This window comes from Vicia villosa, linkage group LG2 (genome assembly GCF_029867415.1).
Source record: "Vicia villosa cultivar HV-30 ecotype Madison, WI linkage group LG2, Vvil1.0, whole genome shotgun sequence".
Lineage (NCBI taxonomy): Eukaryota > Viridiplantae > Streptophyta > Magnoliopsida > Fabales > Fabaceae > Vicia > Vicia villosa.
The window spans coordinates 201,242,025-201,262,850 of NC_081181.1; the positions used below are offsets into that span (position 1 = coordinate 201,242,025).

The 20,826-nt window shown below is 31.5% G+C and overlaps 2 protein-coding genes across 3 annotated transcripts; one reads left to right on the top strand and one right to left on the bottom strand.

Moving 5' to 3' along the window:
• The first annotated feature begins 2,858 nt into the window (after positions 1-2,858).
• On the top strand, positions 2,859-18,592 carry LOC131647947 (zingipain-2-like). Its single transcript, XM_058917757.1, has 3 exons — positions 2,859-3,288; positions 4,816-4,959; positions 18,144-18,592. Exons 1-3 carry the CDS (start codon positions 2,859-2,861, stop codon positions 18,590-18,592), a joined length of 1,023 nt encoding a protein of 340 aa, XP_058773740.1.
• On the bottom strand, positions 5,458-9,783 carry LOC131647946 (pollen-specific leucine-rich repeat extensin-like protein 2). 2 transcript variants are annotated; one of them, XM_058917755.1, is made up of 6 exons: positions 9,671-9,783; positions 8,047-8,939; positions 7,850-7,976; positions 6,764-7,045; positions 6,098-6,199; positions 5,479-5,982 (listed from the first exon to the last, which is right to left on the bottom strand). In XM_058917755.1, the coding sequence occupies exons 2-6, from the start codon at positions 8,907-8,909 to the stop codon at positions 5,494-5,496; spliced, it is 1,863 nt and encodes a 620-aa protein (XP_058773738.1). In that variant the 5' UTR covers positions 8,910-8,939; positions 9,671-9,783; the 3' UTR covers positions 5,479-5,493. The 2 variants fall into 2 exon arrangements, with proteins under 2 accessions (XP_058773739.1, XP_058773738.1); XM_058917756.1 differs by lacking the exon at positions 6,764-7,045 and having other exon boundaries at positions 5,458-5,982.
• Positions 18,593-20,826: the final 2,234 nt, after the last annotated feature.

Below are 20,826 nucleotides of genomic sequence, written 5' to 3' on the forward strand. Positions count from 1 at the left end.
TTCATAAAAATCTCCAACAAAAGATATGATTTGTTATATTTCAAATTCAAATTTAAATATCCATTTAAATCTAATTTGATCTTTAACGCCTGCCAAACAAATCTCACAAGCGCATTGCTAAAATATAGCAACAAACCTGATTGAATCTCAATGAGAATTTTGCTCAAAAAATGCAACAAAATTGGTCTATTGATAGAGACCAGGTGTTTCAACATATGCTGGAACATCGTGTTCCACATGTGTCAATTCTTCACCAAAACTGCAACAACCTTGGTCTGTTGACAAAGACCAGATGTTGTAGCACACATGCTGGAACACTATGTTCCACATGTGAAGGATAGAAAAACAAAATAAGGGGGGTTGGATTGGGTTTTTAAACAAATAAAAACTTAATAACACGTTTGGTTATCCTGGTTCGTTTGAACTCAAACTACTCCAGTCCATCCGCCAAGGTGATTTTGCCTCTCTCTTAGGAGGACTTAATCCACTAAATCAAACTTGATTACAACTTTCACAATGACCATCGTCAATGTCTTCTTGAGATAAACCACAACTCGGTTTCTCAAGGAACAACAATTATAAACATACAACTAGAAAGTGTTTAAGAATTGCTTCTAGAAAGCTATATCACAACTGTGATGTATACACAATGTTTAAGAACAATGCACAAAAATTAAAAGAATGAACGAATAATTTGAGAGCTCTTCGTAATTGTTTGTGCGTGAGAATTCTTGTTTCAAACTTCAGTAGTGTCTTCAGTATATAGTGAAGCTTTGGATCCGTCGAGAGACATACTTCTTCGTTTTTGGAAGGTTGATATAATTCATTTTAAGTTCTTTCCAAAAATAAGGATTATGTCTGTAGAATTAAAGTTCCAGCCGTTACTAGAAGATCTTGAATTAAATGACTTTTAACGGAACTAAGTATCAGAATATTAAGTATTAGAGCATTACGCCAGTGTTTGATACAAGAAGCGTTTTTCTTATCAGAGCTTGATCAGAACTTCTGCTTCTGAAAAATCACAGTCAAAACCTGAGCAATCGAAAACCTCACTACTTTGATCTTGGAGAGCTTGTTGTAGTGACTTTCAGAACATGATCTTCTTAGAACGGAGATCAAGTGGCAAATACTTCTTGTTCTTGTGCTTCTTTCAGAATTTGTTTCTTATTCTTTGATCTGGGTAAGCATCATAACTTCTGTAACATAAATAAACGATTAGGAAGCATATGTTCTTATTAAAATTATGTGTTTGTTATCATCAAAACTATTTCAAAGATGTAGAACCAAACTTTATTCTAACAACATGTTGCACCATGCTAGAATATCATGTTCTACATGTTGCACCAGAACATCCAAAATGACCCTCTTCATATAAATCTTCTTTGTATAGTAAATTTTGGACCACATCTTCCTTTCCAATACATCCAATCAAATGATTATTTCAATTCCAAATCTTTTAATTAAATCACATTCTCCATATTCATGATTTAATAAAATCTTTTCCAAATTAATTTGAATTTACAAACTTCTTCCAACAATAAACTTTTGCATCTTTTGAAGAAGTCAACTCCACAACTCTCTTGAAGGAAATCTAAAGATAGTCAGAATCCAAACCTAATGCCAAAATGATACACATTCACATGTTGAACCTTTTGCTTAACAAGTTATGTCAAGCACTTTAGCTATATGTTGAACCTCTTACTTAACTACTTTTGTCAAGTACTTTAGCTATATGTTCAACCTCTTACTTAACTAGTTCTGTCAAGCACTTTAGCCAAACAGCTCTTCTTAGCAACAAACATAATTACACTCATATACGGGAACATGTTATAACATTTTGTTTCACATGTTGCCTTTACACAAAATACATCTTGTACGTATGTTATATTACCTAATGCAGTTAAACAAAAGGAACTAAAATAACTATATTATTTGTTATGATAATTAGCAAGATATTTGTAATCAATAATTATTAAAAATATGAATTTCTTTTCAATATTTATTGACATAATGTTTCTCTTAGTGACAAATCAATTATTTTTCTCATAAGAGTAATTTGTTTGGGGTTTATGCGGGTGATTGGTTCATGGAAGAGTAATTATTTTTCTCATAATATTTTTTGATTGCGTATGTTAACCTCAAAGTTATTTTAGACTTTTAGTATATCATATTGATTCCTTAACTTTTAAAACTTATCCTTTTTACTCTCTAATGACAAAGTTAGGGATTAAATTTGGAATTTTTCTATAGTCAATTAAATATAAATGATTATTATAATAGGCTTTAAAGAGTTTAAAGATCAATACGACACTTTTTTATTAATGAATCAAAATGAATTTATTATATTCTACATTTCTTTTAAATTTATTTTGGGTTTAATGGTGATGCACCGACCGTGTAAAAAAGTTTTACACTGTCATCCAATGAGAATATACCATTCTTCCATGTCATCTCAATAATTTAAAAATAACAGTATGACATGATAGGATACATGATCGTGATTGGTTGACACTGTAAAAGTTTTTTACACTGTCATTGCATGACCCCTTTTCTCATTTATTTTTACCCTACAACAACATTATGTGGAGCTCCGCCACTGCTAGTAAAGTTGAATCCACTAGATAAAGTTGAATTTCATCCCTCTCTGGAAAAAAAAGGCCCTTTAAATTTTATAACATATTGCTGTGGAATTTCCGGTTACCTTCTTTGTTCATACTTATCATTTTATTGAAAAAATTTCATAGTTCTTCCTACTATATATAGCCTCCGTTGCAGTTGCTGCATGCATATCAGTTTTCCTTTTACACATTCATATATCGATAAATATATCAATATAATAGTTACAACTGATTTAAAAGATGTATTGCTTTAACCCAAAAAATGTTTTAATTCTGTTTTTCATTCTCACTCTGTGGACATCTCTTGTAACTTCTGATAAGTTGACAGAGAGACACGAGCAGTGGATGGAAGAACATGGTAAATCTTACAAAGATGCTGCTGAGAAAGAAAAACGTTTCCAAATATTTAAACAAAATTTGGAGTTCATTGAATCATTCAATGCTGCTGGTGACAGTGGTATCAACCTTAGTATTAATCAATTTGCAGACCAAACCAATGAAGAGTTTAAGGCTAGTTCACTTAATGGTCAGAAGAAACCAGAAACTGATGTTGAGATGGCAGCAACAGAAAAAAAAGTGTTTAGGTATGAGAATGTAACTGATGTTCCTGCTAGCATGGATTGGAGAGAAAGAGGAGCTGTTACTCCAATCAAGCATCAACACCTTTGTGGTAAAATATAATATTAAGACATGCATATACATATAGTGTTATAACTTTTGAGTTTTGATCACTACACACGATATCCTCAATCCATTTAAATATATTTATTCTCAACCCCACTAAATTTTTAAAATTTGTCTGTATATAACCCTTATTTTCTAATATATATATATATATATATATATATATATATATATATATATATATATATATATAAATATATATATAAATATATATATATATATATATATATATATATATATATATATATATATATATATATATATATATATATATATATATATATATATATATATATGGCAGCATGACTAGAACCTAAGACCTTGAGAGAAGCACACTCTCAAAACCTAAGCGTTTCACCGCTAGACCACACACGCACATTTCAAATTAATATATAATTATAAAATAAAACTTGCTTCTAAAGATTAAATTCTAAATCAGCATATCATATCCATTTAACTCAAACAAACATATATTAGTTGATCACCCACTCTAAAAATAATATTTATTTTAATTCAATTTTATTTTACTTTTGTAAAAATTATTAATTTATAAATATTACAACTTATTTATATTAATATATAAATATATAAATAAATATTAACGATATAAATTCAACTCTTAACTAATATAAGTTACACAATTTCTAATTTTATTTTATTGATCTTGTATTTATAAAATATAGAGAATGAAAAATGAGTCTTAATATAATTAATAAGTGGTTCTTTTTGATAGGTCATAATTTATGAATTATATAGATATAAAAAATAGAGTAAAACCGACATCATTTTATACGTATTATTAAAATATCTAATATATATTATATATTTTATATATATATATATATATATATATATATATATATATATATATATATATGTATATATATATATATATATATATATATATATATATATATATATATATATTTACAAAATATTAGTATTTTTATTTAAAGTTTCATTTGTTTTATAGGTAAATTCTAAAATATTAAATTAAAACTAAAAATAATAAATATTTTTTAAATTTATATATGTTTAAAATTAAAACTAATCTCTATTATTTTAATTCAAATAAAATATATTGATATTAAAATTGATCTCTATGATATAATATGTATATATTAAAACTTAATTGGCTAATACGCTTAAATTATAAAATAGTTAGCAAATATATAATTTACACCTTATAAAAAATATAAAAATAATATTAAATAAAATCGTTATTTATATTCAATTAAGTAAACTTGTCAATAGTAAAACATTTATAATTAAGTAGTCTTTTTGAAAAATCATTCATTTTGTCTGATTCATGTAAGTTAGTCTATAAGCCCTTATTAGACATTTTTTCAATATTTAACTCAAAGAAAGTAACATTTTTACATATATAAAAAATATTTAAATTGATCTTTGTTAGTATATATTTAAACATTTATTACCTCCAACTCTTCTAACTCTTTTATCTCTTAATTGAGCTATCCTTTTTTCCTAACATGATGTTAGTTATTGTTTATAGGTAGTTGTTGGGCATTTGCAACAGTGGCAGCAACAGAAGGTATCAACCAAATAACTACAGGAAGATTAGTGTCACTCTCAGAACAAGAACTAGTAGATTGTGTTAGAACTAATAGAACTTATGGATGCAACGGTGGTTATCAGGGCCGGCCCTGTAGCTGTGCAACATCACTACTAGAAATACACGTATTTCCTGCGGAATTACCTGCGGATTTTTGTTAAATTTCCGCAGGAAACGTGTTTCCTGCGGATTTTCCTGCGGATTTATGTCCCCAGCTAAAACCTTCGTGGGTAATATTTTTCGCAGGTAATTCCGCAGGTATTTCCGCAGGTAAATCCGCAGGAAACAGTTCGCAGGTAAATCCACATCAAATTCCGCAGGTAAATCCGCAGGAAATGTCTATCCGCAGGTAAATCCGCAGGAAATTTCTTTCTGAAATTAAATAATTTTTTTATTTTAATAAACTTTTGAACCATTATATATATTTAACTATAATATAAAATAAAACTATAATTTTCAATTTAAATTAAACTTGAATTCATAGAACATAATTGGTAAGTACTTACATTGTCATTACTAAAAATATTCAAAAAATCAAGTTCTTACTAATCATTTGTTTGACAAGTTCAAAAGATAATACAATCCAAAAACTAAGTCAAAATGAAAAAAAAGTACAAATCAAAATTCATTACTAAGGTCTTCTTCATCTGTTTCATCGACGACATCTTCATTTGCGTGATCACTTTCATTAGTGGGTTGTGGTGGATGAGAAGAAGAACCAACAAATCCTAAATGATTCATTAAAAATGAAATTTTATTATTCGCTTCGGCCATCTTTTCTTCTTGTCGATGCAATTGTTGCCTCATCACCATCTTCTCTTGTTCTTGTCTTTGCAACGATGCATTTAAGGCGTGGACTTGACTTCTCAAAACATCAACCTCTTGAGAGTCACTTGAAAGACTTGAGGGTTTCTTTGATACAGAAACCAAAGTCTTAGATGCGGTTCCAAGACCAAATACCCTATTCCCTTTCTTCTTTCCAACCGACTCTACCCATATATCCAAATCAGGTGGAATTTCATTAGTTGGTTGACTATCAGCTTCGTCCTCTCCTGGAATAGTTGGATTCTGAGAAGAAATCTCCAACTTTTTCTGTTCAAATTTATCCTAAAAGAAAATTGAAAAAATAGTAAGGAATTAAATTCAATAAAAGTGATATTTTCCAAAAGACTTGTGTGCAGATTTGAAATTCAATCAAATTAACACTTCCCGAAATACTTACATATGCAGATTCAGCATGAACTCCAACCCAACTTTGATCCTTTTTCCGATGTGTGCGAAAATAGAACTCGGTCAATGATGGATCTGCACCCTTTTCCTTTCTCTACAAATTACAAAAGAAATAGAACTCAATAATTTTATCTATCAAAGTATATGATATTGGTATAGTGAGACTTAACATGTGAAACTATGATGATGTCAAATTAAGGAAGTCAACAAACAATATTGGTCTTCAAACTATTCTGACAACACTAGTGTTTAATCAATGACACAGGCCAGACTCATAAAATAAGCCCAGAATTTATTAAGGAATTGACAGCACTGGACATTCTTCAAAAGATTAAACATTTGAAGTAAAATAGCCATGGACTTTGCATTATAAAACAAAAGGACATGTACAGCTCACTTAGAAAAACTTTAATAGTTTCTAACATACAAATACATTTGATTTGCAAAACAAAATAGTTGATGTTAAGTTTGTATAACATAACTTACCAACAATATTGGCCTTCAAACTATTCTGACAACACTAGTGTTTAATCAATGAATTGAAGTAAATTAAAATAACACCACTATAAAATAGTGATGCTATATGGTGAACCAAAGAAGAGAAGTAATGAAAAACATAATGAACTTCAAAACATAATGAAAAACATATAATATATACCATTCTTTTCCAATGCAAACGATGAGGAATAGACCCTCCAGTGTGAAGAGATGCGCCATCCATAGAAGACCGGTTTCTTTTATTCGTCTCAGATGTTTTTTTAAACTTTAACGAATTCCAATGTTCCAATAATTGCTGCCACACATCAGCTCCCATCCAACCCGGTCTATACTCCAAGTCTTTGCGAACATCTTGTAGTAGCTGAGACATCTTTGCTGCACCTCTTCTTTCAAAGTTACGTCGCACCGTAACCTTGTGTTCCGGTGGCCATGAAAACTTTTTCTGTATTAAAAAAACCATGTATTGTGAGCATTGTTTTTGTTTAGTGATCATTCTTATAATTTTTATCAAACCTTGTTCATTGCGTTTATCATCAGATACAGAGACAGAAAACCATAAAAGAATCTTATAGAACTTATGTGAGAGTGTTTGCAGCTGATACTCATGGACAAATCTCAAGACAAACATAATCCACAAAAACTTCAAATAATTTTGCTAGCTGAAAGTATAACAATAACCTATGGAAAGATGATTAACCATCACCCGATCAGTAAAACTGAGCCATTAAACCCTGCTTCCTCCACAAAAACAGAATTCAAAACGGACATGGAATTACCAAGACCAATCTGCACTAATCTATTTTCAAGCAAAGTTGTTCCAGCATTATGAATACAAAGTTCTCAAAAAAAATTCTCGATAGATAAACATCTTCCGTAAAATAGAAAGTTTCACAGATGGATAAAATAAGACACTACCATGAATTGTGGTGAAAGTAAAATTTTCAAACCATGAATGGTATCAGAATTTTTTATATCACATACCTCATTTGCTGCATATATCATCAATTAGTTAGACTTTATTATATGTGAAAATTAATAGATTTTAGACTCATTTTCTAAATTAATGCTAACATCAACAATCATGATGATACTCTTGAACAAACTCTTTCATTCTGTATAATCTTTTTTTAGGCAATGAACAAGGTTTAGGCAATGTTTAGGCAATCCTAACCTAACTCAAATGTTTCTTATTAAGAGATTAATCAATCCTAACCTAACTCAAATGTTTAGGCAATGTTTAGATTACCTGAAATAAGTCAAAGAAAGAATCTCTTTGATTAGATGATAATTTCTTCCATGATGGTTTTCCCTCACTCAAATGAGTGCGTATGATGTGGGAAATTTCTGCAACTACCAATTTATGATGATCAAACCTGAAAAAAAGACATTTTAAGCACGAATATTGACTTAAAGTGGTGAAAATAATGCGAGTGAGAGACTCACCCATCACCTTCCGGAAGTATTGGGATTTTAGTTCCAACGGTGTCTCCACTAACATGGCTAGATGAAGATGGGGCTTCAATGACCATAATTTGAGAAGGGATGGGTCGAGATGGATGTTGAGAATGAGGTTGAGGTTGAGAAGGGATAGCTCGAGATTGATGTTGACTAGGATGTGGTTGAGAAGGGATAGCTCGAGATTGATGTTGACTAGGATGTGGTTGAGAAGGGATAGGTCGAGATTGATGTTGACTAGAATGTGGTTGAGAAGGGATAGGTCGAGATTGAGGTTGACTAGGATGAGGTTGAGAAGGTTGAGTGTGAGATTGGGTGGGTTTAGGCCGTGATCGAGATTGAGGTTGATTGGGTTGGGGTTGAGTTGGTAAAGGGTGAGATTGGGTGGAATGAGGACGAGAATGAGATGGATGTTGAGAATGAGGTTGAGGTTGAGAAGGGATAGCTCGAGATTGATGTTGACTAGGATGTGGTTGAGAAGGGATAGCTCGAGATTGATGTTGACTAGGATGTGGTTGAGAAGGGATAGGTCGAGATTGAGGTTGACTAGGATGAGGTTGAGAAGGTTGAGTGTGAGATTGGGTGGGTTTAGGCCGTGATCGAGATAAAGGTTGATTGGGTTGGGGTTGAATAAGATATGGAATAGGTTGAGGTGGAGTGGGTTGGGGTTGAATAAGATATGGAATAGGTTGAGGTGGAGTGGGTTGGGGTTGAATAAGATATGGAATAGGTTGAGGTGGAGTGGGTTGGGGTTGAATAAGATATGGAATAGGTTGGGATTGATTGGGTTGGGGTTGTGTGACTTCATGTTGAGTTGATATATTCTTCTTCTTGGACTTTTTTGGCGGCATAGTTTGAGAGAATTCAAAGGAATGCAAAACCTGAAAAGTTAGAGTGCAACACTGTCAAATAGCAATTATACTATATAGAATAATTTTATTTGACAGAAACAAAATCCAGAATCCCTGCTCTTAGCCTTATTCACATCAAATCCTAATGTAACATTTGAAACAGCCACAACCTATTGAAGGCAATTTTCCTATTGAAGGCAATGGAAATGAAAGAGTTACCTGTGGCAATTTTATGCAAGTAATATTTGTTATGTTTTAAACTTAAATAGAATAACACTAACACTTACATGTTCATCAAGGTACATAGTTTTTGTTCTCTAGCAATAGATCATAAAATAGAGTTGAAGAGCATGAGAGATGGATTAGTAAACAAGTGAAGTTGAGATTAATATAAGGTAACAACAATTTGATGCAAACTAATCGAACAAGCTATGATCAGAAGCTTTTATGTGCATATAAAGCTTCCTGTGCATACTACAGTGAAGATCAAATGATCATAAATCAGTAACTTGCTATGAGTTTTCTAGCAGGGAGATCCTTTGTGGTAGTGAAGAATTTTTGTCACAGGTTCACAATGCATTTATTGGGTTTAGAAACAGAATTAATAGTAACAAACAACATTCAGTATACTTTGCTGCTTATCTAAAACAACAGAACTTTAGATACATTGAGATTCAGTATATAACAGAACTTTATATACATTGAGATTCAGTATATAACAGAACTTTATATACATTGACATTCAGTATATAGAATATTACCTTTAATTTCGAGAGAAGTTTGTCCAGAGCCAACAGCAGTCAAAGCATGCTCAATCTGAACAAGCTTTCCAGAAGGACTAATCTGAAAACGAGTATTGACTATCTCCTGTTCAAAACAAAACCTGAACTTCTCATACAAAACTATTTGGCATAGGAGGAAAGATAACATAAATCTCAATCAGCAGAACATAGTCAGAGAAATATACTAAACTCATTGTTTAATATCAAAGATGAGTTGAAATATACTAAACTCATTGTTTAATATCATATATTATTACAGCCATTGATTTTTTTCCCGAAAAAAGACATGAAAATTTAGTAGCCATTAATCTTCATCGTCACCATCGTCATTGTAATCATCATCTTCATTTTCTTGCATCATTGGCAAACTAACCTCTTCACCATCAACTTCATCATCTTGTAGGTGATCAATTGGGTCATCTTCAATTGTTGCATTAAATTGTGACTCTTGCACTTGAAAAGCAACCTCTAATGTATGCCTATCATCAACAACCCCTCTTGGCTTTGTCTTTATAGCTACCAACCAATCAACCTTATCTCTTTGGCGCCCAGGATAAGGTGAATAATAAACTTGAGTTGCAGCTTTTGGGAAAATAAAAGGATCAAATTTACTATATTTTCTCCCCTTATGAACTTCTACAATCTTATACTGACGATGTATTCGCATCCCATGTCTTGAAGGGTCAAACCAATCACAGTAAAATAAAACCAACTTTTTTGTTGTTTGACTTGGCCATTCAAATTCCAGAATCTCGGTAATAACGCCATAATAGTCATTTGAGGTTTCGTCTTGTCCTATTCCACTAACACACACCCCGCTGTTATATGTTGTTTTCCCTTCACCCCAATAAGTTGTGTGGAATTTGTATCCATTTGAAAAATAAATAGGCCAAGATTTCGCTAGTCTCAAAGGCCCCCTTGCCAAATCATACAAGTCAGAATTTTCTCTCCTAAGTTTGTGATTCATCGTCACCTAGTCAAATAAATCAATTCATACATCTTAGTTTAGAAGAAAATTCTACATCTTTGTTCTAACCCAAAGATCCTAGAATTGAACACTTTAAAAAATATGCTTACGTATTCTTGAAACCACCGTGGAAAGTCAGCTTCTAGTTGTTTATCAACAATATCGTCATTGAGATCCCCGTACACGCTTTTCAAACTTTGGACATACAGACTACATAAGATATTGTTAAGAATTAGTGTCATTATTAGTTGAATAAATATAGATATATTTATTGCTCAATACTTACTCAATAATGGGCTTAACCTCTTTGCAATTTAAGAGAACGTGTAGTTGGGCAGCTGCCATTTCTCTATCCTCGAGCCATCTTTCACAGTATTTTCCCGCTGTTTGGCCATTTAAATTTTCAAAGATAGACAAAGTTGGTTGAATATAGTCTTGACGAATCTCCTTGTTTTCCCCATGAGATATAAAATAATGGGAACTAAAATAGGATGTCTCTTGCACCAAATATGCTTCACAAATACACCCTTCCACATTTCTTTTGTTTTTGACTGTTTTTTTAATTTTGTTTAAAAATCTTTCAAACGGATACATCCAACGATATTGAACCGGTCCGCCCATCTTAGCTTCACCAGCTAAATGAATTGGCAAGTGCTCCATTGAGTCAAACAATGCAGGTGGAAATATACGCTCCATCTTACATAATATCAAAGGAATGTTTTTTTCCATTTGTAATAAGTGATCTTCTCTTAACACGGTTGAACACAAGTCTCTAAAAAATTGACTAAGCTCAGTTAAGGTCTTCCATATTGGTTCGGGGAGAGCACTAAAAGCTATGGGAAGTAGACATTCCATAAAAATATGGCAATCATGGCTTTTCATACCAAAGAGCTTTTTTTGCTTTGAATCTACACATCTACCCAAATTGGAAGCATAACCGTCAGGCATCTTCAATCCTTTCACCCATTCGCACACATCAATTTTCTGTTCATTCGTCAAACAATATTTGGCTTTAGGTTTCATATAGTTCCCATTAGGCTTTTTTTTCAACAACAACTCTTTTCTATGACAATATTTTTCCAAGTCCAACCTTGCATTTTCGTTGTCCTTAGTTTTCTCTTTGTTGTCCATAACAGTATGAAAAACATTTTCAAATACATTCTTCTCTATATGCATAACATCAAGATTGTGCCTCAATAAGTTGTGTCTCCAATAAGGCAAATCCCAAAATATGCTTCTTTTGGTCCAATTGTGTGAAATTCCACGGCCAGCAACAATGCAATTTCGCGTGTTAGTTACCTTAGGAAGCCCACAAACCTTTTTCCACACTTGTTCGCCACTTAACCTTAGAGGAGGCACCCTTGTCTCAATTCTATTTTTGTAAAACGCAACCTTATTTCTTCTTAAAGCGTGATCATGAGGTAAAAATCGACGGTGGCAATCAAACCAAGATCTCTTTCTTCCTTTTTTTCAATGAGAAAGCTTTTAAACTTCCCTTGCATACTGGACAAGCAAATATTCCTGCAGTACTCCACCCTGACAACATCCCATAGGCAGGAAAATCATTTATTGTCCATAATAGTGCAGCTCTCAATCGAAAATTTTGCCTCTTTGATGAATCATATGTTATTACACCATCATTCCATAATTGTTGCAATTCGTCTATCAACGGTTGCAAATACACATCAATTTTACCTTTTGGATTGTCTGGACCTGGAATGATCAAGGTCAAGTACATATAAGGCATCATCATGCATAGCTCAGGAGGTAGGTTATATGGTGTGACAATTACTGGCCAACAAGAATATGGTTTTGCAGATTGGCTAAAAGGGGTGAAGCCATCAGCACATAGACCAAGTCTAACGTTTCGAGGTTCAGAAGCAAATGCAGGATATACTTGGTCAAAGTGTTTCCAAGCTTCCCCATCTGAAGGATGACACAACACACCTTCTTCCCTACGATTTTCATAGTGCCACCTCATATGCTCTGCAGATCTTTCCGAAGCATACAATCTTTGAAGGCGGGGGATTAAAGGCAAGTAGTGCAATCTCTTGCGAGGAACATCTTTAGAGTTTCGCTTACGCTTACGCAAAATACATGTTTTGTATCGAGGCTCATTGCAAAACTTGCACTCCTTCAAATTTATGTCCTCTTTGTAATACAACATACACCCACCAATGCAACAATCTATCTTTATCCTTGATAAACCAAGTCCAGCCACAAGTTTTTTTGTTTCCCTAAAATTAGAGGGAATTACATTCTCTGGGTGGCTTGATTCCTTCATAAACTTCACCATATCATCAAAACATGCTTGTGACATGTTGTGTTTAGATTTTAAATTCAACATCTTAATAGAAGCAGATAACTCTGTTGTGTTTTTACATCCCGGCCACAATGGTTGCTGAGTTGAATTCAACATGTCATAAAATTTTTTTGCTTCCATGTTAGGAGGTTCCTCTTCATGTTGTGCAAAATGTTGCTCGCGATTAAAACCGGCAGCATCAAACACCATGTCTTGGTATCTATGAACATGTTCATAACTCCACTGTTGACTACTACTGCAAGGTGCAACCATATCTATATCATCATTGTCGCTATCATTGATGTGAGGGATTATCTCTCCATGGCATGTCCAATTCCAATATTCCGGTGTAAACCCATGTTTGTGAATATGAATGTTTGCTTCATCCGGGGTGAGGTGGTCCTCATTTTTGCATTTCTTACATGGACATCTTATTACACCATCATTCAAATACTCTCTTTGTTGACAAGCAAAGGTTATAAACTCTTCAACTCCTTTTAAAAACTCATATGTATGTCCGCTCCGACCAGGAAGAAGCCTATTATACATCCATGTTCGATGTCGGGGAATTTCCATTTCCTTTGCAGCTCCTATATAAGTTACAACCAACATATATATCCCATTCTCATGTATTCAATTATTTTATATTAAACATGAAGAATTTGAAGAAATTTAGCTTAAGATCTATAAACATATTCAACTATCAAATAATAAAAAAGAACAATCTATAAACACAGACAACAGTTTAACATACCACAACCTTTAATAATGTCAAATCAAAGTTCCTACAAAAGAAACTAAACACTTCAATTCTACATAATGTAAGTATATTATTGTTAGGATTCAAATGGGCTTCAACAGAAACGTGTAACATGTTTAGAACTTCTTACACAAAATGTCACATTTTTTAAATTGTTACAAAGGATGAATTGATAAAAAAAAAAAAAAACAGTTACTGTATCACTAAATAAATTTGCTTAAATTTACACATCCTTAACCTCAAATTTCACTTATGTGGAATTTCATTCATCTGTGATATAAACATCACAATGATTCTTGTAATCAACAATGACATGACAACAACAACTTTAGATCACGAACAAATTCACGATAGCTTATGATAGTCTGTTACATCATGTTTTTAGTCGTTAATTCATTTAAATTTTAGTTTTTTTTTTTTCTATTTTTAGGTTTTTAATAAAGATTTTGAAGCTAGTTAGAAAAGACCAAATCAATTCATAATCATCCCAACTAACAAGTTTTATAGTATTTTATTGTGAAAGTTACCATGATAAAACAATTAAAGGACTAGCATGTAAAGAACAAAAGAAAAACAACAAAAAATTACAAAAGACATTTAATAGTAGCACGCCAAGACTACATACCTATGTTATATAGTTCAAATGGACATAACGGTAATATCAAGACAGAGGCACGAAATTTCAAAATTCTGTCAAGCAATTTAGGAGATTTTACTTGTTTATTTTCTAACTAAAAAAATTATTACCAAGTTTAATTTATTTATTTTTAGTTAGAATCTAGTTTTACCATTATTTAAATATTTTATTTAACATTTTAGCTAAAATTTCCATTTATAGTCACTAGCCATCTAAAATAAGTATAGAGCTTGTTTGATTCATTTCATGAAACCTGGTTTTTAAAAACTCAAAAATTGAAAAGCTTATTAGATTAACTTCTTACTAAAACTGTTTTACAAAACAAATCATTTAAAAAAAATGGAACCTCTAGCATAGTATAGACACCTAAAGATTGATTTTAAACCTTTGTTAACAGGGTACTATGGTTTCCAAAACAACCTTAATGAAGGCCAAAGAAAAATTCAAGAATAGTTATAGAGAATAGACATCGGTATTTCACAGGCAGCATCTAAGTTGTTCACCCATGAAAAAGAGATTATCAATGTTCCTTGTCCTTGTATATCGACATCGGATTATAATAAAAAACCACAGACAGTTATGGTTAAAAGTTAACAATGTTAATTTCAATCATTCTTTCTTTCCGAAATATTATATCAAAGGTAACGAAACGACAGAGAATCACTTCTGTACCCTTTACATTTACAATGGGGTACACCTTGGACTAAGGCATATTTTCACATATAGGTATCTAAGAGAGACTCATTTAGATTTGAGTCAATTTAATTGAATCAGACAGGTTTTTTTCATATGTATTGCAGAGGATGCTTTGCCTGGACCCAAACAAGAGGATATCAGCAGAAGCTGCTCTAAAGCACCCTTACTTTTATGACTTGGTTCAGGTATACCTTCTATATATTTCGGTTTATTAGTGCTGCAGGGTGTAAGACCAATGCAATGTAAAAGACATAAAAAGCAGTGTTAAGATACTGATTACTACCTCATTCCCTAAATATAGGAAAAACCTTATTGGTACTCTCATGAACTCATTGCTTATAATAGAAAGCCTGAAGCTGTTATATGCCATTCATAAGATAGTCGACTCGAATTCAGTTTAACCATGATGATAGTGGTTCCCTAAAATATTTTGTAGCACATAACATCTTTGATGCATTATCTAAAATGCTTCAATTGGAGTAGGGTACTATAAGAAACTAATTTGTGTCCTTAAGTATGGAGATTTATGGTTTAATTGTTCAATTTAATAGTCTTAGACTGTCCACCACACTTATGAACACACTCTCACCTATGTGAAACGTTTTTAATTTTCAATATCTCCCCTCAAATCTAAATGAGTCTCTCTTTGATTCTTAATAAAGGTGTGGTTACTGTTTAGTCTTTCTAGAACATCAAAATAAAACCAAAACCAATTCAAAGTTCACTCCTTTCTTATGTAAACCCAATAACTTCGATTAACACTCATGTTAAGGACTTACAATTCGGATAAACAATGGTAAAAGATATCATGTTAAGGATCTACAATTAGAATGAACGGTGGAAAAAGATATCATGTTAAGGATCTACAATTAGGATAAATGGTTACCTGGAGTCTGATGATAGTCAAATAAATGTACTCTGTGCTCTCTTCATTTGCATGAGAAACAGACCACACAAGCTCCTAGAACACACAACATTAAACACTGAGTTTTGTTAACTGAGTTTTCACAAGCTCCTATTAACTGAGTTTTCACAAAAAGTATAAGGAAATAGTTATGGATTCTTATTTCACAAAAATGCATACATTAAACACTGCTTATTGTTACAGTAGTGTAAAATGGGACTCTATAAACCTCGAACACCCTTCAACACTTGAAACCCTAGCTATGGAAACTGAAACTCTTATAACATTCACGATTTCAATTGATTTTTAGGTTAAACCATAACTTGAGAGAGGACCAATCTGAAGATTTCTATAATGAGGAAGAAGTGTATCTAATGTCGAGAGAATACCTGGGTTGAAATGTGAAGATGAAGAAGACGACGGCGAAATCGTGCTCCGGCGAGGTTGCGGCAACAAAACACCGGCGAAAATGCGGTGATGGACCGGCTACGACTATGGCGAGGTTGCGGCGAAGAACGTTGAGTTTTGAGGTTTAGGTTTTTGAGTTTTACGTTTTTTAACAGTAACAAGGTTTTGAGTCTTAACGTTTTTTAGTCTTAGTTTTCATCAAATATAATTTCTTTCCAATTTTTTTTTAGTTTTTTAATTTTATTTTTAAAAAACTTTGATACCTATTGTTTTTATATAGTTTTTTTATTTTATTTTTTAAAAACTATTATACATATTATTAAAAATTTGCATACCATTTATTTATTTTATCAAAAATTAAGATTAAAAATAAGATTAAAATTAAGATTAAAAATTAACTAAAATACATTATAAAAATAATCAATAACATAGAAAAAATTATGATTAAAAATAAAAATTAAACTAAATAAAAAATACCATAAAAATAATTAATAAAATAGAAAAAATTATGATTAAAAATAAAAATTAAACTAAATAAAAAAATACCATAAAAATAATTAACAAAAGAGAAAAAATAATAATTAATTTTTTCTATAAATTAAAATATTGAAATATATTAAATCCGCAGGTAAATTCGCAGGAACATTTTCTGCGGATTTACCTGCGGATTTTGTGTTACAGTTGCGTTTTATTAAAATAGATATTCGCAGGAAATTCCGCAGGTAACTTTCCTGCGAAATTACCTGCGGAATTTATATTTTTGTTAGATATTTTGTTAAAAATATATATTTCGCAGGAAAATCCGCAGGTATACCTGCGGAATTTGCTGCCAATGCTGGATCCGCAGGAAACTTCTTTTATTTAGGAAAATCCCAGGAAATTCCGCAGGTATACCTGCGGAATATTTTCCGCAGGAAATTCCGCAGGTAATACGTGTATTTCTAGTAGTGCATGAGCAACAGCACAGGGCCTCATATTCTATGGGGCCTCTAAAAACCTTTACATTGCTTAATCAATGCTATAATGTTTAAAACTTGATTTACACTACATATATTATAATATTGAAACTCATCTCTTTGATGTTTTTCAACGTGGATATGTGAGACAAATATATCTATATACTATTGCTACTAGTTACTACTAGTATATGATTTGGGTAGAAAAAGAATGGATTTTTAAATATTACATTATATTTATCATCATACTCATAACACTGTAGAATAAAAATTTTGATTTCATTTTAATTGACATATGATAAGTTAAAAACTACATAATAACAACAAGCTAGTTTAATTGAATTATAATGAACAAAATTTTAATCTGAGTCTTAATTTAATTAATTTTTTTTATTGGCAATTATTATTATTATTAATAATTATTAATATATATATATATATATATATATATATATATATATATATATATATATATATATATATATATATATATATATATATATATATATATAAATAATAGAAAACTATCTGAAAATTAGATAAATTGAACACTATTAGACTACAAATGAATAATAATAATTCCACATCTAGAGAATATGAAAAACAATAAAATGAATAACGATGTTATATTTCACTTATTTTTCTCGATCTCTTATCAAAAAGCAAGTATAATAATTAAAATTTCACTTATTTTCCGATAGTATATTAATTAAAAAATTTAAAAAGGATAATTTTGATTTTAAGAAAAATATTTTTATTCTTCTATTTTAAAATTCGTACGGGGCCTCAGAATTGTTTGGGCCGGCCCTGGTGGTTATGCAGAAGATGCTTATGAATTCATTGTTAAAAAAGGAGGAATAGCAAGTGAAGCAAAATATCCTTATAAAAGAGTTGATGGAAAATGCAATATTAAGAAAAGTTCCTACACTGTTGCAAAAATTAAGGGCTATGAGTCAGTTCCTGCTAATAATGAAAAAGCACTCTTAAAAGCAGTGGCAAATCAGCCTGTAGCAGTTTATATTGCAGCTACAAAACGTGCTTTCCAATTTTACTCTAATGGAATTTTAAGAAAAAACTGTGGAATTGATTTAGACCATGTTGTTACAATAGTTGGTTATGGTACTAATGATGACGGTGTGAAATATTGGTTAGTGAAAAATTCATGGGGGACTAAATGGGGTGAGAAAGGATATATCAGGTTTGAAAGAGACATAAATGCTAAGGAAGGTGTATGCGGACTAGCTATGGTTCCCACTTATCCAGTTGCCTAAGTACTTCGATGAGCTATCTATAGCTTATGAATAAATTTCTTGTGTTTGAAGTTATGTTTTGAGTGTCTGAATAAATTGCTTGGGAGTTCATTTCTTAAGCTAGTTTCACTTTATGTAGTCGTTTGGTTGTAATATTTGAGATGTTTCTTATGAATGATATGAGGTGAGTTTGTTTTCATTTAAAAAAAAATTAAAGATGAAATTAAGTTATTAATATTTTTTGTTCCTTTAACAGGTAAGTTTACTTTACTTGTCACCTTCATTTACTGCTTATCAATAAAGCTAAATAATAACCAACAACAAAAAAAACATCTCAATATCAATAAACCGATAACTTATCTTAACAAAACAACAAAATATAACATTCAATCTCAATCAAAAAAATAACAATATTTAAACTCTAGGGTTTAGGGTCTCAACAACAACAACGACAACATTATTGTAACATTAATAGTGGAAATGCTTCACGTACTAGAAATGTGAAGAAGTAAAAAAACGAGTTTCGTATATGCTTCTTGTGAGTTTCATGTTTCCTTTCCTTGCTTCGCACGAGTTGGAGAATATGTGATGAATGTTACTAAAGAAATTATGCTCCGTACGTTTATGGAAATGAGTTTTCGCTAGGGAGTTGTTCAGTTATGAATGAAATTAAATTATAACTTAGTATGGTTTGATTTGAAACGAATACTTTTCACCGCGATTACTATTATTGTCAGTGGGGGTAAATTATACCTTCTTACTAGTGTTTCTTTTTTCAATAATGGAAAAAAGTTAGACAAATTTTTATAAAAGTTCTACATGTTCAGTCACGTTTTCCTTAAACTTAACTCAATCTGCTTCTAACCTTCATCTTCCTTTCACGAACTCTACACGTTCATTCACCTTTCCTCAAAACATAATTTCTTCTATAAACCAAACTAGGAAACCTCATTTCTTGTTGTGTTGTTGTTGATGATGTATCACTCACTTCGAAGGTTTAGGATTTGAATATGTTAAAAGAGTATATTAAAAAATTTGGTTTGAAAATTAATGTCAAGTTTTACTTTATCAAGAAAATAATATATATGCTTGAACCTTGACATTTCAATGCTAAAATTTTCAAGATAGTGAGAATTTGAGAAGATATTGACTTACAATGAATAAAAAAACTAAATTATATGTGCTGAGATTTGAAGTGTGTTCCTGAGGGACATTTCACCACTAATGAAAAACTTAACAATGGTAAAAATTATTTAATTTTAATTTTTAAAAAAAGAAACACACAACATATTACCACGGTTATTATAATCGAATGAAATGTGTCTTAAAAATTAAGAAAAAAAACACATAATTGAATAGATGTTATCACGTGGCCGAGGGAAAAGTTTATTATAAAATCTAGAGAGTATTTCTTTAGCCTTTTGTTCTTCTCTAGTTGTTCATCCTTATTTAGATCTATAAAGCTACATGGATCTCATCCTTTAAAAACTTTAAAACCTTTAAAACTTTTTTTTTCCATAAGCAACTTCTTGTATTAAGAAAATGGAGTACTAGGGGTACTCCAACCCTTACAAGAAAAATTCTACAAACTTACACAACCAGAATACTATGTCACAGACACAACAATGAATTTTTATACCATTCATAAAAACTACATACTAATCTATCATTGGTTTCCATTGCTAGCCACCACCAAGAAGCTCTCAATATCGTAAAAAATAGCTCATCAATATCCAACTCTGCATTGTTAAAGACAATATCGTTTCGCTTCCTCCAAACGCACCAACATGTTGTCATCCATATGTCGCAAACCCTTCTCCTTTCTATCTTTCCCAATTGAGCCTCCACACATTTTAGCAAATGGCTACTGCACTCATCCTCAGTAATGTTCTGTATATTCAGCCAGTTGAGTATTTTACACCATATATAGCAGCTTCATTCTTGTTTTTTTTAGTAAACAGGATTTCATTCAAACGGAGAACTAAGGATTCTCCAACCTGTTTACAAAAGGAACGGCAAAACGCCTAAACACATAAATTACATCCCAAATATAATTACGATAAGAACCATAGGGGTTCTTTGACAAAATCGTAAAAGGAATAATTGGAGTGTGTAATTTCTCCGCAAAAAGACCACCTCCAAGCCAATACTTTGATGTTCCAAGCTAAATCATCAAAATTCCAAACCTCTTCCCTAAAACAAACCCCATTCCTACCTAACCAAATAGCCCACGTCGTTGCCAACCAAATAATATC